The 20,276-nt window shown below is 38.6% G+C and overlaps 2 protein-coding genes across 2 annotated transcripts in view; one reads left to right on the plus strand and one right to left on the minus strand.

The window, feature by feature from the left end:
* ppm1e (protein phosphatase, Mg2+/Mn2+ dependent, 1E) overlaps positions 1–20,276 on the minus strand; it is an 82,405-nt gene that overhangs the window by 4,369 nt on the left and 57,760 nt on the right. The window contains exons 2-4 of the mRNA XM_041800770.1: positions 7,349–7,470; positions 1,743–1,942; positions 1,173–1,361 (exon numbers count right to left, since the gene is read on the minus strand). Of these exons, the coding sequence (XP_041656704.1) occupies positions 1,173–1,361; positions 1,743–1,942; positions 7,349–7,470 (511 nt within the window). The remainder of the gene's footprint in view (positions 1–1,172; positions 1,362–1,742; positions 1,943–7,348; positions 7,471–20,276) is intronic.
* Positions 13,970–16,739, plus strand: LOC121518460 (kinesin heavy chain-like). The gene is made up of 4 exons (XM_041800771.1): positions 13,970–14,051; positions 14,141–14,211; positions 14,292–14,401; positions 16,669–16,739. The coding sequence occupies exons 1-4, from the start codon at positions 13,976–13,978 to the stop codon at positions 16,685–16,687; spliced, it is 276 nt and encodes a 91-aa protein (XP_041656705.1). The 5' UTR covers positions 13,970–13,975; the 3' UTR covers positions 16,688–16,739.

Genomic DNA, 20,276 nt, shown 5'->3' on the forward strand with positions numbered 1-20,276 from the left:
ATGTTATGTTGCATTCATTAAGTTACATTGTGTTACATTACATTACTATATATTGTGTTGAGTTAAGTTAATTTACATTTTGTAATGTTATGTCACATTAAGCTACGTTTCTTTACGTTAAGCTACGTTCGTTACACTAAGTTATGTTACTTTCTGTTACATAATCTTATGTTATGTTAAGTTACATTATGTTACGTTATGTTATTTTATGTTATGTTGTGTTATGTTACATTATGTTATGAAACATTATATTTAGTTATGTTAGGTTACATTGTTTTGTTATCTAATGTTATGTTAAGTTCTGCAATGTTACATTGTGTTATGTTATGCTATGTAACCTTCTGTTTTTTTACGTTAGGTAAGAGTATGTTATGTTACTTTCTGTTACGTTATGTTAAGTTATGTTATGTTAAGTTACGTTTGTTCTGTTATATTACGTTATGTTGTCTTACCTTATATATGTACTGTATATGTTCTTAACTTTATTGCTTTATATTACAAAATGTTACATAATGTTACCTTATGTCAGTTCTGTCATTATGTCATTATATCATGCCATGTAACTTCACGTCATGTTATGTTACATTACTTCAATAACTTTAGTTAGATTACTTTATGCTGCTTATTGCCAAGTCATGTCACGTCACTGTTTGGTAAGATACAGTACCACGTGTTAAATGTGATACACTGAATTTTATCACCATACAGGGACCCTGCATTAAATGATATATTTCTATAGAAAATAGCATAATGATAAATCAAGATATTCAGAATATAAAATTACTTCTAAAAGTTAAAGTGTATGACTAATGTATTTGTTAACTGCATTTAGGTGCCAGGTACACAAAATGAGAGCATTATCTGTTTTTAATTTATCCTGCATTCAGTGAATCTTTGATCAATTTTTTAAATTCATATTTCTCCCATTTATAAATGAAGTGTCAATGTTGGGGTAAACAGAATACTGACTGAGTGGATCAAATCGCAGGTGGAATCTCTTGAAAGCAACATTTATTTTTTTATTCAAGTATTGATATTTGGCATCACTGATCTGATAATTACATTTATGTGAGTCTGGTTGAATTCATAGAGTCGTACATCATATTTTGTCCCATCCCTATTTCCCACTGTTATTAAATATGAATGTGTTGGTTTTTTGCATGCAGGGTTACCTCTCGTGAGGCCTTCTTCACAAAGCGTTCATCTGTGACTTTGAAGGCTCTGCAGAGCGCCTCGCTCGGGTCCTGGCTGAAGGATTCCTGCTGAACTAAGTTGACGTGAAGGTGGTTGGCAGCATAAATGGCAGCATCTACACCGCCATGACCATCAAACACAGCAAAGTAAGCCTGCTCTTCCTGATCCTGTGGGACAGAAACAATGAATCAGTCAGAGGATTCCAGCAACAATGCAAGTGCAACAAAAACCAACATTTCTATATACCAGTCTGGTAGAACTGGCATATTTACACTGTTAACACCAAAGATCAACAGTGAAAGAGGAGAAAACCAAATGAAGAAACTACTCAAACTGCTTGTAACAACAAGAGGATCAGGATAATTAACTATAATCAGCAGATAATCTTTGACTGATTATTAAGGATAAAGATAAGACTTTAATGATCTGACAGAGGAATTCACCAGTTAACCTTTCGTTTACCAGATTTATTCTGATAATTGTCACAGGAGGGTAAAGGCTGGATAAACTCAGGCAGAGCTGCACAGCGTGGGGTTTTATGTCTCTACCTGAATGTTGAAAAGTGAGTTAAAGTCAGGGATGATGACATGCTTGTCCTCCATCTTGCGCCTCATGTTCTTGATGGCGTGTATCGATGTTTCGTAGTACGGCTGTGGGCGGCGGCGGAAGGGCAGCTCCTTCAGCCAGAGGCAGCACATTTCAAAGAGTCTGTTAAACACCAGGCGGGCCAGCTTCACAGACTCCATCTCTGCACAAAGAAGCACAAAAACACAAAAAGCATCAGTAGGTGTGCAGAGAAATGGAGTCACAAGCTGCTGCTTTTTCCTTATAAAGCATTAGATACCATCAGACTGTCAAAAAACGTCCTTCATGCTACTAATTAGTAAAGCCAACCTCTGAAAAGATTTTATTTGTTGCTTTGAAAAAACACTAATTCATAATACAGGTGTGAAGAGAGGAGGAATAAATCCAAATAAATTACAGGTTAACTCCTGTACACTGTCTAAATTGTAGATTATATTGGTACCAAAACTTTGCTAACACCTCTGTACAACTTAAACAGTGTGCAGGAGTTCACTCTTTTAATTCTGATGGTAAATTTTAAAAAAGTATTTTAATATTTCCTTCCTCGTTTTTCACATTTTTCATGATTCGTGTTTTTATTCTGGCCACAGTGTCCCCAGTTTTCTTTTTATAATTCTTCCACTTCAGTCCTTGTCTCTACAGGTATTAATATTGTATCATTTTTACTTATGTGATATCAAAGTCCAACCCCAGTTCCATGGTATGCATTTGTAATATGTTTGTCTTTGATGCTAATAACATCTTAACACTGAAGATTAGGATTTATGTGTTTCACTTTCCTGACAGACCTGCATTAATGCACATTTAAGACTCAGATGAGGCTTTTAAGATAGCATAGTGCATTACCAGGATGGGTAGATAAATTATTTTGAAATCGGATTCCCATCTTCTTGCTTCTTGATGGTTCTTGGAAATAATAGCTTCCATTTCAATTCCAAGAAAGATCCTCTATATTCTAAAAAACACTTTTGAATATCTGGCAACCCTACCTGAGGCACCTGGGCTGAACACCTTACCAAAACTCAGTCAGATTTAATGTAAATCCTGATATTAGTGTGTCAGGATTGTTTGCATTGTGCCCCTCTCTCTCTTTGCCTACCAACTTCTTTTGAGTAGACTCCTTTGTCAGTTTCTACAGGGGGTAGAGTCATATATTTGTGTGTACAGGTCAAGTTTTGGGTCATGGATCTGCTGGACTGGCACTGTCCAAGCAACCCCAGTAAAAGTGGATCCATGTAGATACTAAGGGAAGTTTGGTTACCTCGACACCCAACATCAAGACTCCCTCAGAGCTCCACAAGCTTAATAAACATACCAAATCGGGGATGAACTGTCCACCTTTTTGACTAATCAGATCATTGCTGCTGTTGTGTATTTGATGTTTGGTGTACTTCAGTGAGTCTACTGCATATTTACTTAGAGCAGTGGTTCTCAACATTGGGGTCGGGACACTGAGAGGGGGTCTCCAGATGACCTAAAAATAACTAAGAATATGTTTTAAATTACACTATTGCCACTTTATGCCAATTTCGCTAAATGTAAACCCATTTACATCACTTTTCCCACCAATTTAGCCAATTTTAACACATTTTTGCCACTTAAAGGGATACTTCAACATTTTGGCAAATTCACCCATTGCCATAATTCCTGTAGTTTTAGTAATAGGTTCGTTACCTTCTGTTGTCGGTGCAAGCTATTTTAGATCGCTCCCCGAGAGCGTTTTGGAGTTGTTGGATTGTGTATTTGATGAGTTTGATGAGGGAAAACCGGAATACCATCTGCTTAAATTGAGTTGGCAAAGCAGGTCCGAACTTGGCAGCAGTGATCTAAAAACAGCTTGCACTGAACTGAAGGTAACGATCCTATTACTAAGACTATAGGAATTATGGCAATGGACGAATTTGCCAAAATGTTGAAGTATCCCTTTGAAAACAATTTTTGCCCATTTAAAAACCTTTCCACCACTTTTTTTCTGCCTGTTTACACCACTTCTAAATCAAATCTTGCCACTCTCTGCCTACTGTTGCCTCTGTTGACCCATTATAGCCTCTATTCACCCATTTTTGCACCCATTTTTGCCCAATTTAATCACATTTTACTATTTGATATGCCCATTTTTGCAAGTTTAACCCATTTCTGCCCATTTTTCTGTCTCAGTTAACCCTTTTTTGCAGTTTATGTAAAATTTTCATCGAATTTCCCCAAATTTCCACCCATTTTTGTCATTTATAAGCAATTTCAGCCACTTTCTAATTCCAGTTTTCCACCTGTTTATGCCATTTTAACCCTTTTTTCCATGTTTTAGTTATTACTTGCCACTTTTATCTAATTTTTGCCATTTGTAACCATTTCTGCTACTTTTAAAATCCAATTTCACCACCTTTTCTGCCGTTTTTTCCATTATTAACTGATGTAGGCATTTTTAACCCATTTAATTCTATTTTTAACAAAAGAGATTTACATTTTTGAGAAGGCTATTTACCACACAAATGAATAAAAAAGATTTGTTTATTTTATGAGTGGTTGTTATTCAGGTTAAATATAAAATATGGATATTACAGCTTAACTTTACAATGAACTGTGATTGTCCTGACCTCCATGGTCCCCCAATTTGACTGGGCCCCAGAAAGCTCTCCCACCCCCCCTCATGGGTAGTCTTGTCTGCATGTGACCATTCTTGAATGTGCATGGCTGTGTTTAACCACCTTAAGGTACAGTGGGGGTCCCCGGTCTCTGACACATTTATTTTTGGGGTTGCGGGCTGAAAAGGTTGAGAACCACCGACTTAGAGGACTATATAGCATACGCTGGTTTTATGGGGTGCATTCCGGCAGTTTTGATATTTCTGCTGTGTCAAAAATCAGAAATGTGAAAATCCCCTCTCTTCTCTGTTTCCCCGTGGACTGATATCCAGCAGGGACCTGTTTTACTTTTCCAGAAAGGCAGATGTCATTTAGAGAAAGTGGAACAGAGGCAAGCCCAGGAGTGGCTTCCACTCTCTGCAATAAAAAACACATATGGGTGTGCGTGTATGGGCTCAACCCACTAATGTTAGCTGCAGGAGTAACAGTCTATCCTCTTTCCTGTCTCTCAGTCTGCTGTCCCAAATATCCTATCAGTTAAAATGAGACAGACCAGCAGACGCTGTCATTCCCTCAGTTCATCTCCATCTAATACCAAACTTTCAATCCCCTTCCCCCTCCAGATCCAAATGAAGACGTTTCAGCTCTGCCTTTGCCATCAAGGACTACCCACAACACCTTGCAAATAGCAGGAGAAATGAAAGGAACAGCAGAGTGCAGTGAAGCAGCATCAAACAGGATGTGATCAGCTGTTACACAACACAAGAAAGTCTTTACTTTGAAAGCGCAAACAGCGAGGTGCAGGACGGTTTGAGCCTCCATGTAAGTCCATCCAAATTAAAACACGTTGCACAACAGCATGATTTATTCATCAGGCATGTTTTAATTCATCCAGGCTGGGAGATAACTGAGGATATTTAAAACTGATCAAAACAAATCTAATGTCAGATCATGATCATGCAAACACGTCAAGTCAGGCAGATTAATAAATTATTAATCCATGTGTGGGGATTTAGCCCATGCATTTGACTTATTGTAAAGGTTAAGGTCAGCAATATTTATTTATATCTCTCTGTGGTACACAAATCCGATGAAAAGACTAAAACCAACAATGATTGTAGTCTTTGTGTTCACTGTTCTGTTGTGCTGATGGGCATAGTGTTGTAGCACTCAAGAACGGTCTTGGCCTTGAGACCGGCATCAAGACCACATTTTGGATGTCTTGGTCTTGTCTTGGGCTGGCTGGACTTAGGATTTTCCATTAAGACTGGTCAAGACCGGCACTAATCTGCTATTCTTCGACTTCATTAATGTGATAATAAGGAGCAGCACTTGCTGAAACAATAAATAGCAACACCTGCAAAAACTCAGACATCAGTCCATCTTATTCCTTGTCAGAAAAACCTCTGAACTCTTACTTTAGGCCTCATTCACCTGACAAGTCTAGATAAACATCTCATTCTCAGATATTTAAAATAATTCCAGACATACCAGGGGCTTTTAAATACATACAAGGATTTATTTAGATAGAAGTTAGTTGACCAAATTTGTTAAGATTTGAGATTTTTGCATGTCGTGCTTTGAAAGAGTTGCAGACATCTTGTTTTTATCTGTCAAATTTATAAAAAAAACAAACAAACAAACAAAAAAAACTTAAATAAAGAGAGAATGCTCTTTAATATTTCAACCTTCTCATGGGTTTTTAAAATTGATTTTTATGGTCTCGGTCTTGACTTGGTCTCGAGCCCCAAAAGTCTTGGTCTTGACTTGGTCTCGAGCCCCAAAAGTCTCGGTCTTGACTTGGTCTCGGGCTCGTCTGGGTCTCGGATAGTGTGGTCTTGAGTACAACACCAGCTGAGCCTCAAACCAGCTAAAACCTCCTTCAATACTTTTAAAACCAGTGACAGTCATGTGGTTTAATTGGGGAGTTATTCAGAATAAGCAAAATTAATCAATTAGTGGATAAGAATTAATTGCAGCTTGAACATAGGTTGATTTCAGGATAAACCTACATACACACTAGGGATACCTAATATTAATTTTTTGCCCATATCCAATATGTTTATATTTCCTAACCAATTTTAGTCAGGAGTGATACAATGTATATACGCCTTTTTTGTTGTAAAAAAAACAGTTTGAAACATAAATAACCCAGGTTTCCCACTAAAAGGACAACAGCCTCTGTACGTGAAGGCCACAGACAAAACCACTAGACTACCGGTGCCCTTAAATGTGCTAAATAAACAAACTTGACCTGACTTGACTATTATAAATCCTATAAAATCTGTCCTTGTCATAGTTTAACTCCTTTGTTTTATAGTTATCATCATATTTAGGATGCTAAAGCATATTTTGCATTCCTCCCACTGCACCATTGTTTTCTGTTGGTTTATAAATAATTCCTTTTATATAATATAACCAAAAACAAACAGGATTATATACTAATCTTTTCCATCTGTGTTAACACAGTGGAGTGTGATTATCATACAGTAAATTAAATAAGGAAAAAATGATAATAAAGGCAGTCTGATTCCTTACAAATTGGGAAGTTGCACATATTTTAAATAGAATTGAAACAGTGCCTTAAAATAACATTTATTTCCTACTTCAGGATAAACATTGTTTTCAGATTCTGATGCATTTAAAAAAACAAACCCAGCTAAAAGAGGACGCAGCTATGAAGATGACATGACTTGAGAAGGTCTGTTGATCATATTTTCTGGCCCGTGGTCGATGAAGTTTGAGTATTTCCTGGCTTTTATCTGAGTATTTCTATGAGTCAACTTCCTGCCCTCTAGCGGTCAAACACCACTTAGTGCAGCTTTGCGGGGGAGAACTGGGACAAAGCCCTGGTGGTTTACGGCTGTGTGGGATGAAGTGAGTGAGAGAGAGACCTAATTTGTCTGTGCCTCTATATATACATGTATATGAGCGTGAGTGTCCGTGGGAGAGGGAGGGCAGTCTCGTGGGCTCCCCTGGGGACTCACGTGGTAATGGGTCAGCTCCATCCTCTACAGTCTTGTTGAGGTGGTGGATGGAGAGGTCAGTCTGCAGGAGGCTGTCTGCGGTGGCTCTGGCCAGGGCTGCGGCCAGGGAGCACGGACAGTTACTGTGGAGAGGAGAGACACCGTACTGTTATGAATGATTCAGAGAGAAAATTATACACTGTAATCCTCAGAGGAGATCAGCAGCATCCATGTTTAGGCAGCTAGTTTTCAGGTAGATAAGTACAGCTTCATTTAAAAATACCAGGAATAAAATCTTGAATGAAGATAGAAAGAATAAACAGCAGAAATGTGGAAATGTTATTAACAGAAGCAGGTTTTTCTTCTGGTTCAGAACAGGTTGAAACATGGACATTGATATTTATTAAAACAATACAGCAGTTCCTGCGAGGAAGTTTACATGTTTGCAGCCTTTTGTCCATTTGACTTTCATAAACCTTGGGTAGGAACCTTTAAATTTTGGTGCCGATCTGACACATAATAAAACAATAATCTGGACCAAATGTTACACCAGTGTCTGCAGCAAATGCTGTGATATTTTAGGCAAATGCTGAAAATATTGCTAGAAATAAATGCACAGGTCAGACAATGATGCTTCAGCCAACAAAGTATAGGGCAAGGTCATATCATTTCTACCAGTGTGGACTTGAAAAAATAAAGGCCAAGTCTAATTCTACATAAAAATGTTTACAGTAAGAACTACTCAAAGTAATATGTTCACTGGAAGAAATTATAACTTTTTGAGTTTAATCTCAATCAGGAATCATCATTTATTTCATTTTATTCAAGAAGCATTTCTTATTTAGCTTCTTTTTTCATGCACATGTTGACATTGTGCAGCTGGCTGTGAATTAGGACTGAACGATTTGTGAAAATAATCTAATTGCGATTTTTCCCCCAATATTACAATTACGATTTAATATGCAATATTTTTTAGGTTCCTCATCTTGTATATTTTTCAATAAATGCAAGCAATAAATTTCTAAATTATAACCTTCACAATATTATATAGAATATACTAGGGCAAAACAATTTAAAACAAATAGCTAATTGGGATTTTTCGGCTCATATTGCAAATTTGATATCAATCACTATATTGGAGGGATGATCATTTTTATGTCATCTAATTTTAAATGAGTAAAACAGAAATGCTTATTCTAAAAAAATTGGAATGTTTGATGTGCATAAAATATCTCCTACAAAAAAAACCCCTATTGCACTGGTATTTTGACACATTTCAAGTTTAAGAAATATTGCAATTTTTGCGATTTGTAAATTGCAGCAGGCCATGTTGCGATTTAATCTAATTTGTGATTAATTGCCCAGCCCTACTGTGAATAAAACTGTCTGTGTGACATTGGGCCTATATGGATTTGCATTAGGAGCTGGTCAAAAACAGGACTTCTCGTGATATAACAGCTGACTATGAGATTTGTGATGCAGGTTATCATTAACCTCACAAAGCAGACTGATTGGCTGGACCCCATGTCTGTCATCTTGAAAAGGTCCAATCCCCAACAGTTGGGCCAGACCCAGTTATAGTTCTGACCAATCAGCATCATTTGAGGAGAGCGAGGCAGTAGACACAGAAGAATTTAGTTGTGCTGGAAGTCACCAACAATGGCTGTTATCAGTGTAGCAATTCACTAAGACTTAGCCATCATAAAGGAGCAGTTTTAAGGCTAATTTATACTCCCTTTGTGTACGAAAATGTATACGTCCTTTTCAAACGATGTTACCGTCACTGCTCACATACTTCCATGCGTCCTTTACGTTGGCATGGATGTTAACCAATACATCCACCAGGGGGAGCGGCCCAGAGTCAAAAGTTTATGACAACAACAAACTCAAAAACAAACATGGCGACTGTGGAGGAGGTATTGATAATGTACCTTTTGCATAAAAGACAAAAATGGAGGCAGTGTGTCAAACCAACTTGCACAACTTTTTCTCAAAAAGTTCCGCAATTTTTATTTCTTCTTGTTGTCTGACTAGAGCTACATATCGCATAGTGACAGCAACACTGCCCCCCCCCCCCGGTTTCCGGTGGTACTGCTCTGTTTGGCCCGTATCCGTAGGCTTTGTGGAAACGTGCAGAAATATGGACGAAATGAACACGAAGCACGGACAGAAGGCTCTGTCCGTATCCGTATCCCTATTTAATGTTGACCATAAATGGGCCTTTATCAGCACTTGGCCACATTGGTTTATTAGAAAATAAGCATAGAGCCATACTGAAAGCTTTTCATGATGGAAAAGATGTATTCGCTCTTCTCCCAACCTGCTTTGGAGTCAGTTTGCGATCATTTTGGGTGGAGTTTAGCTGTACTGTAGCCCAGTGTATACAACAGCTGCTACCATTGTAGATAGATGTAACTGTAGAAAAGCGTCAATTTAACCAGACCTTGACCATAAAATTCAGAAGTTTTGCACATCTCCTGATTGGCTTCAGCATGAATTTCATCAAAAATATCAGATTCTGGTACCAACACAACTAATACCCACTGGACCGAATTACAAAGAGATATTGATACTTCACTATGATACCCCACCACCCCAATGTGACCCCCAGGCACCTCCAATGAAACAATAATAATATGTTTTATTCATAAAGCGCTTTTCATAAAAACTTAAATACACTGTACAATGCAGAAAAAAGACACAGACACTTACTAATGAACATTAAAAGTAGATAAAGCCAACATAAACAGACAGGCAAATAAAAATGACAACATTAGGATGATAAATTAAAAGCCTGTCTAAAATGATGAGTTTTTAAACTCAAACAATACCCAGCCCTACTAACAAGCCCCACTGTTCATAAGCTACAGCATTGATAATCTGTATAGCTCAGGTTAGCATCAGAGCTGCATGTTCACTACCTCATTTTGAAGTGTTCTGATTGGCCCATCAAGAATGTGACAGAGCATTTACCAATCACTTCTGGAGAATCTTTTGAAAAGTCTCGCCCTTCCAAAACACTTTCTCTGGGAGCTTTCCCAGATACATGCGGAGTATATTCCTGCAATGGATATTAACAGTCTGTCTGGTGTGTAAGGTTAGGTTATCATGGAGCATGTCGCTGATGCATTAGCATTTGAAGAGAAATCATGTTTGACATTTATCTCAACAGTTCAGGGTTCTTTCCACACAGTAATTTTTCCTCTCGTTTACACTTTTAGTCTCTCACTTAACCTTTACATAAAATGGTATCTTTTTCTCTCCCTCTCACATCTCTTTTTCTTCTTCAGGTCTTACAGCATCAGCAGAGCAAACTTTTATCGTCTTAATATTGAACCTTTATTTAGGTTGTGTTTAAAGCCAAGTTTAAACTGCTTGAGTTTAGATATTTTTATTGCAAATTACCTCAGTAAGAGTCGTAAGTATGGCAGAGGGGGGAATTCTAGATAAGTAACACAATCAGTGACTAGTCGACAATCAAAAACTCGTTTCTTTCATCCTCTGAATATTATTCTGTAAATCCTTACGTTCCCCTCAGAGAAATTGCAGCAGCTGCTGTTTATTTGCTCAGTCCAGTTCTTTGGTTTGGACTCAAATATCTCAAAATCAGCTGACTATGATTGCCATGAAATTCAACCCAGATAATCAGGGGTCGCCACAGGATACAGCCAACTGATTTCAATGGATTTTCACATTTTTTTAGCCCTGCTAACTGGTTAGTTTTTTCTACAGTCAGCGAAGGAGTAACAGACTCTAGAATCACTAATGGGGGAACATTCGCTTGGTGGGAAATGTCTTGCCAGCTATTCCAACAGATCACCATAAATCTTGGTGCAAAATCATGAGTTTATCTTCTTGATACAGTAGTATATCTTTGACAAAGATTTCAGGAAAATCAACCACAAATGTCATTGTAAATACCTGCAATACTGCTTTCATTTCCATACACAGAGGGTACAGGATCAGTTATTTACTAGGAACAGTTTATTTACTGATTTACTAATCTCTGTGATGAACTCTTCACTCAGTCAGGAACAGTTCATGTTTTAAAAAAAATGCAAGAAAGTGCAGAAAATTGCACCTAGAATGTCAAATATGTGATTAGGGCCTGAGCACCGAGTGGTGCGAGGACCTAATTGTATTTGCTATGATTATTTTACTTACGCATTTGCCGTCATTACATGAACTTTTGAAGTCCTTAACATTTATGAATTCGCGGGAAACTTTGCACGTATATCTGGTCTTGTGAAAATTTTGATATTTTTTAGGTCTCCAACATGAAAATTCAGAATTGCAAAAATAGCGCCCCCTAACAGTTTTCAAAGTCAAAGGTCCCTCCTTTGACTTTGTCGTAGATTCATCAAATTTTGTGTGCAGGTGCAGCTTGGGAAGATCTACAAAAAAGCCTCTTGGGCCTGCACTCTATCTCCAACAGGAAATCCACCATTTTGAATAAATACGCAAAAAAGGGGCTGTTTTTGGCCTTTTCCAGGGGTCATATCTGGATTAACTCCGCTGAGGGATTTCATCTGATCGACTTGTACTTCGGCACAGAGCTACATGAGACATGGCTTATGAAAAGTTATACGGGGTTTTCTCATTAATCGAAAGGTGTGGCCATGGCGAGCCCTTAAATTTGCATATTTCTTTGGTAAACAGGAAGTAGTTTATAACTCAGCTGTGCATTGTTCGATTGGACTTATATTGCTCAGGAATATTGATGGTCATGGCCTGCATCCATTCATATGGACAGATTTTTAACAGATCAAAGCGCCACCTAGTGGTGACAGGAAATGTCAAGGTTTATGGTGCAAGCTAAAGTTTAAAAACTATCCAAGATATCCACTTCAAATTTGTGTCAGGAAGGACTAAAGAAGTGGATTTAGATTTGTGAAAAATAAAATTGACTTTTTGTCAGAGGGCGTGGACTCGGCATGGCGACAAAGTCAAGAGTTGCCATTTTGTCTTGCCAAATTTTTTTAAACATTCATAACTCTAGTATATATGGTCATATCTGAGACAGATTTCATGTGCTTGATAACAGTCCAGGCCAGAACACATCCATACTTGAAATTTAAAAAAATTATGTAGCGCCACCCTCTGGCAACGGAAAGTCACTACTCCTGAATGTCACATCGCAGTACCTACATGGTTGGACAAATCATTCTGAAATTCACTCAGGCAGTTCCCAAGGAGTTGGCCTTACACATATACAATGGTCAAATGTCTACGTTAAAAGGCGTGGCCATGGCAATTTTTTGCTTGCCATGAAACAGAAAGTAGATTTTTCAAATGGTTAAAAGACATCTAGAGCAATGAAACTTGGCAAAAAAAAAATCTCATTGGCATTCTTGATGATTGATGTTCATTTTGTAGGTGGGTGTGGCCTATTGGTTCAATGGCGCCCCCTGGAATATTTCAAAAATTCAACCCCCCCAGCAGGTTTAACCTAGGATTTTGAACATGTGTGGGCAGATGTATCGTGTCAGGACACAAAAAAAATCCTTTTGGACCCATGTCGTAAGTCAAACAAGCCATATTTTAGGGGTCATAATTGAATGGACTCATCTGAGGGCTTCATGCAAACTACTTGATCTTTGGTGTAGAGCAAGAAGAGATGTCTTAGGTCCAAAGTTATTTGGGATTTTCTCATTAGTCGAAAGGCGTGGCCATGGCGGCCCCTTAAATTGAAATGCTTCATCATGTGATAAAAGTGGCTGGTGCGCAACAAAAATTTCCATTTATTACAAGATTGGCCAAATCCTGCTGAAATTAGCCCAGGCACATTCCTCAAGGTTGATATTACTCAAATTTGAAGGTCAACAGTCCTTACCTAAAATGGTGTGGCGGTGACAATTTTTCATTCGCCATGTAACAGGAAGTAGAATTATCTAGTGCTTACAAAAGTTGTAAAGCCATGAAACTTAGCAGAAAAACACCCAGTAGCAAAACGAGATGATTGATAGGATGAATGTCGGTGGGCATGGCTTTTTGGCTCAGTAACGCCCCCTACAGTAATTTGAAAATTCAGCCCCTGCAGCAGGATTATCTGAGGATTTTGAAAATTCTTGAGCTTATACATCATTTTAAGTTCTACAAAAAAGCCTTCTGACCCATGCCGTAAAACAAACAGGAAGTCTGCCATTTTTATTTTGTGGTCAAAACGCAGCACATTTAACATGATTATCACTACAGCCATTTTTACACAAAAGCTATCCTCTGAGAACAGAATCCCTTTTCTTCTTTGTTTTTTTAGCTTTTGTTTTTGTTTTTGTTTTTTTTTTTCTTTTTTTTTCCAAGGTTTGGTGTTTAATGTCAATCAGATCCACTAATGTGCCTGAACCTGCTGTAGTATGCATGCCAGGCCAGTAGATGGCAGTGTGACTGACAATGAAACACATGCATGCACACCTTTCCTTCCTCCTGGTGGTGTCAGCTGACAAACATGGCTGATACACAAATGTTTGTGTGGACAGATGAAGTCGGGTTGCTTCCTAGTGACAGTCAACCACAAAATAAACAGATATTTAAAAAATGGGAACATATAAACGTTGGCAGGAAGTGAGCAGCACAAACAAACAACACATTTTTGTGTGGTCTGTGCAGCACCAGGCCAAGATCAAGTCTCTGATGGACTATATAAAGAACATGGAGCAGAAGAAGAGACAGCTGGTGGAGAGCCAGGACGCTCTCACCGAGGAGCTCGCTAAGCTGCAGGCTCACGGTTCGCACATTTATATTAACCATTAAAACATCTTAGCTCAAGTAAAAACAGGTTAACTGGATGGAATTTTCCTCTTTGTTTTTCATCAGAGAAAAGACACGAGATGTCAGGAGAGGAGAAGGAGGACATCAGCAGACATGATGGAGACGGGGACATAAAGGTGAGGAGGAAACACGTTACTGAGGATCTCTGTTACAGAAATGTGAAATAGCTGAATGTTTTTGTGTCTGTATGGCACAGAAAACTCTGGAGGAGCAGCTGGAGAACCACAGAGAGGCTCACCACAAACAGCTGAGCCCACTGAGAGACCAGATCGAAGACGAGCAGAAGATGTTGGACGAGCTCACAGAGTAAGTCTGACTGTTTTAAATCCAACTACATTTTTGAAGATGTTAGAGACCACAGACATAAGAAGAAATACATGGCGTGAGATATTTTAATCAAAGTCTGCAGTAAAATAAGTACACTAGTTATTTAGACCAGTGTTACTGAAAACTGCTCAACCAAAGAGCCAAATTGTTGAAAAATATCTTTGAAATAGCCACATTTAAAGTGGTAAAAAGTGGCAAAAATGGATTAAAAGAGACATAAATGGTCAAAAAGCAGAAAAAAATGGTTTAAAGGTTCAAAATTGGAATAAAATGGCAAAACCTGGGTGAAAAGTGTCAAAAAACAAGTTACAGATAATAAAAATGGTCAGAAAGCAGCAAAAAATATGCTAAAAATAGTGAAAAGTGACTAAAATGGCCAAAAAGCGGAAACAGAATTAGTGAAGAGGCATTTAATGGTAACAACTAGGTGACAAGTAGCAAAAATGGGGGAAAAGTAATATAAAAAAAGGAGTTATGGATGATAAAAATAGTCAGAGCTGCAAAAATGTGGTAAAAAAAAGTAACAAGTGACTAAAATGGGCAAAAATTGGCAAAAATGTAATAAAAATTAATGAAAAGTGACTAAAATGTCAAAAAGATGCAAAAATGTGGTTAAGAAAAAGTGAGAAGTGACTGAAAGGTCAAAAGCAGCAAAAAAATTGGTGAGAAGGTGCAAAATTGGAATTAAATGGCAAAAAATGGGTGAGAAGCGACTCAAAAAAGGAGCTATAGATGACAAAAATGGTCAGAAAGCAGCAAAAATGTGGTAAAAAAAAGATTAAAGTAAGTAAATTGGTCAAAAAGCTGCAAAAAATGTGGTAAAAATAGTGAAAAGTGACTAAAATGGGCAAAATGATGCAAAAATGAATGAAAAGTAACTAAAATGGCTAAAAGCAGTAAAAATGGTGAATAGGCAAAAAGTAAGCATTAAATGGCAACAACTATGTGAACAGTAGCAACAATGGATGAGAAGCGACATAGAAAAGGAGTTACAGATGATAAAAATGGTCAGAAAGTGGCAAAAATGTGGTAAAATAATGGTGAAAAGTGACTGAAAGGGGCAAAAATGGGCAAAATGGGCTAAAAAAAATTATGTGAAAAGTGACTTAAATTTTAAAAAGCGACAAAAATGTGGTATAAAAATGGGGAAAATTTAGTTTTTTAAGGGTTACGGTGGCTGAGCCAGGAACTTTTATCTGCATACGACTGTAGTCTAGCTTTACAGTGGCTCTAAACGTCTACACACACCTGTTACATTGTCGTCATGTGAAGGTTCCCTACCTGGGGTCTGGGCACCCCTGGGGGGGGCGCCTATAACGAACTTTAATTTATAGAGTCATGATTGAAAATGTGATGTAAGAGGAAGTATTAGAGCCCTCTAAAAGGTCGAACAAAATAAAGAGGATCTGTACATTTCTTGGAAAAAGGTGACATTTAAAAGTACATTTTTGAGATGATAAAGTCGTATTTTTTCAAAAACCTGAACTCAAAATTTTCTAGTTCAAAAGTTCTAAATTATTCCATCATGCACTTTAAAATTTCAAGTTTGTAATGTCAGAATTGAACATTCTAAACCAGTGAATTTACAAGGATCCAAACTGAAAACAGTGAACAGAAATGTCTCTTCAGAGTCTGGGGAATAATGATGAGATCATTCTTGGATCATTTCCTCACTGATCAATCCTACTAAGAAAAATCTGTCCAACTGTAGGACTTATGGAAGCAAAACAGCTTCTTTCTTGTCATTTTTTTTTCCACGGCTCTTTTGGATTTTATAATGACAAAAAATTCTACCTTGTAGTTGACATAAATTTCCAGTTTTCTTTTTCTGGTAAAATTCTGACTTGTTAAATTAGAAATGTTTGAGATTTTACTTAAAAATTGACTGAACCTTCTCATTTTGGTATACTTATGGTGGCTCTAAATGCCGTTGTAATGATGGATAGTTTATATGCAGATATTTATGAAGAACTCGTTTATGCAGGTCTGTTATGCTGGGATTTAGTCAATAAAACAATTAAAAATGATGTTTAATTTTTCAGAGATTGTCCTGGGGGGCTTTAGATTGTTTAGAGTAGAGGGACCCCAAAGAAAAAAGGTTGGGACCCACTGATGTACAGGTCTATCATTTCAGAAATGTTCTGCCTTCTACCATTTTTTAAGCCAAATAACAGTTTGGAGAAATTTCCAGAAACCAGATGAACAAAATGAATATATGTTGATGTGGTTTGTTGACATTTCTCCAGACAGTTACTCTGTCGTTAAAAAGCGTCCAATCACAGCTCAGCGAGCGTCTCCTCTCAGTCTGAACCAGGGTCTGCTGCTGGAGCAGGAGAGGCTGATGTCAGACTACAACAAACTGAAGACTGAAGAGCAGGAGAAGGACGCCAAGCTGCAGAAACTCATGTGAGTAAAGGACTCATCCATACATTTATTTATGTTGAATGTGAGTTCATGTGGTTTTTGTTTGCAGGCTGCTGAATGAGCAGAGGGAGCAGGCCAGAGAGGACCTGAAGGGCCTGGAGGGTCAGGGTACCAAAGTATCATTCATTTTAAAGGGCATTTGAACGTATGGAAATCAAGAAAACGGACAACTTCACTCGTTTTTCGATTTGTGTCCAGAATTGAAAAATGAGTGAAGTTGTCCATTTTCATGATTTCCGTACGTTCAAACGCCCTTTCAGAATAAATGATACTTTGGTACCCTGACCCTGGAGGAGAGCATGGTAAGTATTTCCTGTTTCTACAGCAGAGGAGATGAAGTCCCCATGAGGGGCTCAGTGATCATCCATGCATGCAAATAAAGACTCCATCCTGTAAAACTCCTGCTGTGTCTGCGTTTTTGTTGCATAACCCCCTACTTACATCTCTGGCGGCTCCCCAGGGGGGCGCTGCACCGCGTCCCCCCTTCTCCATCAGGCATGCCTTGATCCAGGTACCGGCCACAGTGGGGTTTGAACCCCAGCATCCCCTGCAGAACTGGTCTAGTCCAGTCCTCTGTACTACTGCCGCCATACCTTTCACACTACCATCTCTTCTCCTGGCGCATTTATCCTCTTTGTTCAGGATGTGGCTTTAAAATTCACTGAGACCAAGATGGGAATCGAACCTGGAACCTCCAGACTCTGAGGCAGTCCACTATCTCTTTAGGCTACAGAGCCGGACATGCAGCAGAGCCTCAGAGGGGCTTTTTCTTCTCTATTTGGATTCAAATCCTGAAAACTTAAAGATATTGGTTAGATTTGAAAGGCCAACTCCTGTCCAGGTTTCCTGAAGTCTATATTTGGTCTCAGACTTTTAAAATAGATGAACCCATGGTAAGATTTGAACCTGTGAACTCCTGATTCACAGTCAGTTGACTTCTCCACTGATCCACTGAGACACACATCTGTTGATGTTTCTCAGAGGATCTGATCTCTGCTTCTGGGGACCGGATTCAAAAATGCACCAAGAATCAAAACCACAACCTTCCAACTCTATGACAGTCCTCTTTACTCCTGAGTCAGCGATTTACACCAGCAGCTTCAAAAATCCCCAGAAGATTTGAATCAACAACCTCACGATTCCAGAGCAGTTACCTGCTCAACTGAGCGAACACACAGGCTCAATCTAGCTGCAGTTTCTCTGAGACTTCACATCTGAAGTAGAACATCTCTACAATCCACAATCTTTGCTGCTGAAGACCATTTTCATACTTCAGTGGAAATTCTCCACCATCGACAATCTTTGCTGCTGGAGACCATTTTCATATCTTGTGTTGCACATCTCCATGAGTGATAATCTTTGCTGCTGAAGACCATTTTCATACTAGAGTTGCACATCTCCATGAGTGTTGATCTTTGCTGCTTGGAGACCATTTTCATATCTTGTTTTGCACATCTCAATCTTGAAAACTTAAGGACATTGGTTAGATTTGAAAGGCATACTCCTGTCCAGGTCTCCGGAAGTCTATATTTGGACTCAGACTTTTAAAATAGATGAACCCATGGTTAGATTTGAACCTGTGAACTCCTGATTCACAGTCAGTTAGCTTTTCCACCAGTCCACTGAGACACATATTTGTTCATGTTTCTCAGAGGATCTGATCTCTGCTTTTGGGGACTGGACTTAAAAATGCACCAAGAATCAAACCCACAACCTTCCAACTCTATGACAGTCCTCTTTACTCCTGAGTCAGCAATTTACACCAGCAGCTTCAAAAATCCCCAGAAGATTTGAATCAACAACCTCACGATTCCAGAGCAGTTACCTGCTCAACTGAGCGAACACACAGGCTCAATCTAGCTGCAGTTTCTCTGAGACTTCCCATCTGAAGTAGAACATCTCTACGATCCACAATCTTTGCTGCTGGAGACCATTTTCATATCTTGTGTTAGACATCTCCATAAGTGATAATCTTTGCTGCTGAAGACCATTTTCATACTAGAGTTGCACATCTCCATGAGTGTTGATCTTTGCTGCTTGGAGACCATTTTCATATCTTGTGTTGCACATCTCAATCTTGAAAACTTAAGGACATTGGTTATATTTGAAAGGCAAACTCCTGTCCAGGTCTCCTGGAGTCTATATTTGGACTCAGACTTTTAAAATAGATGAACCCATGGTTAGATTTGAACCTGTGAACTCCTGATTCACAGTCAGTTAGCTTTTCCACTAGTCCACTGAGACACATACTTGTTCATGTTTCTCAGAGGATCTGATCTCTGCTTTTGGGGACTGGACTTAAAAATGCACCAAGAATCAAACCCACAACCTTCCATCTCTATGGCAGTCCTCTTTACTCCTTTCTCCACCATCGACAATCTTTGCTGCTCGAGACCATTTTCACACCTTGTGTTGCACAAAGCAACTCAAAACATTTTAGTCTAGTTTAATTCCATAAAAAGTCCTCACATTTAAGTCTTTACTTTTAGTCTAAGCATTTATTCTCTTGCCTAAATCTGGTACCAAATCATGCTAGTGTGTTCTCTGCATCCTGCCAAACTTGGGGTCCCTGCTTTCTACAGCTGGGATTTTGACAGACTTACCCACAGTGGAGAAATATCATTTTGAATTTCCGACAAAAACTACATTACATTTTAGTCTAGTTTTAATCACCACAGATCTATTGTTGTTAGTTTTAGTCTAGTTTTTTCATTTAAAAAAGGCTGTCGACGAATAGTTTTAGTCGATGAAATTAACACTGCTGATGACCTGCACAGTGGCGCAAGAATAGCAAGAAGGTTCCTGGTTCTCTTCCTGTCTGTGCAGAGTTTGCATGTTCTCCCAATGCATGCATGGGTTCTCTCCAGGTTCTCCAGCTCCATTAATAGTTAATAGAGTGACTCTAAATTGGCCGTAGGTGTGAATGTGAGCATGCCTGGTTGTCTGTTTCTATATGCCAGCTCTGTGATTGACTGGCGACAAGTCCAGGGTGCCCCCTCCCCAATGACAGCTGGGATAGGCTCCAGCTCCCTGTGACCCCCAACAGGATAAAGCAGTGTAGAAAATGGATGAATGACATCAGTACTGGTGTGAGTATGGGCCCTACTTTTTATAATTGATGCATCTCTTTTTTCCAGTATTTCAGAAACCACTGAATTACGTCACTGAAACTTGGTCCATGTCTACCTGTGGACTATGGTAAAAACCAAACCATCCCCCTCTTGCATACACTCTGCAGCCACCTGATCCATTGCTGTATTTATCATGTGTTGTTTTGCTTTCATACCAGAACTTTTCTTGTATATTTGCACTAATAGTATCAAATAAAGTGATTTTAAGTGTCTACATGTCTTTCGTCTAACTTATCCTTGTTCTTAGAGTACAGTGTCAGTTTGGTTGTCAGTACACTGGGAGTAATCCAAAGCCAGAG

The sequence above is a fragment of the Cheilinus undulatus genome, linkage group 12 (genome assembly GCF_018320785.1).
Source record: "Cheilinus undulatus linkage group 12, ASM1832078v1, whole genome shotgun sequence".
NCBI classification, from domain to species: domain Eukaryota; kingdom Metazoa; phylum Chordata; class Actinopteri; order Labriformes; family Labridae; genus Cheilinus; species Cheilinus undulatus.

Coding starts and splice junctions, on each gene's coding strand:
- LOC121518460 (XM_041800771.1), top strand. CDS start 13,976: ATGGAGCAGAAGAAGAGACAGCTGGTGGAGAGCCAGGACGCTCTCACC. Junction 14,052..14,140: donor CGCTAAGCTGCAGGCTCACG/GTTCGCACATTT, acceptor GTTTTTCATCAG/AGAAAAGACACGAGATGTCA. Junction 14,212..14,291: donor ATGGAGACGGGGACATAAAG/GTGAGGAGGAAA, acceptor TGTATGGCACAG/AAAACTCTGGAGGAGCAGCT.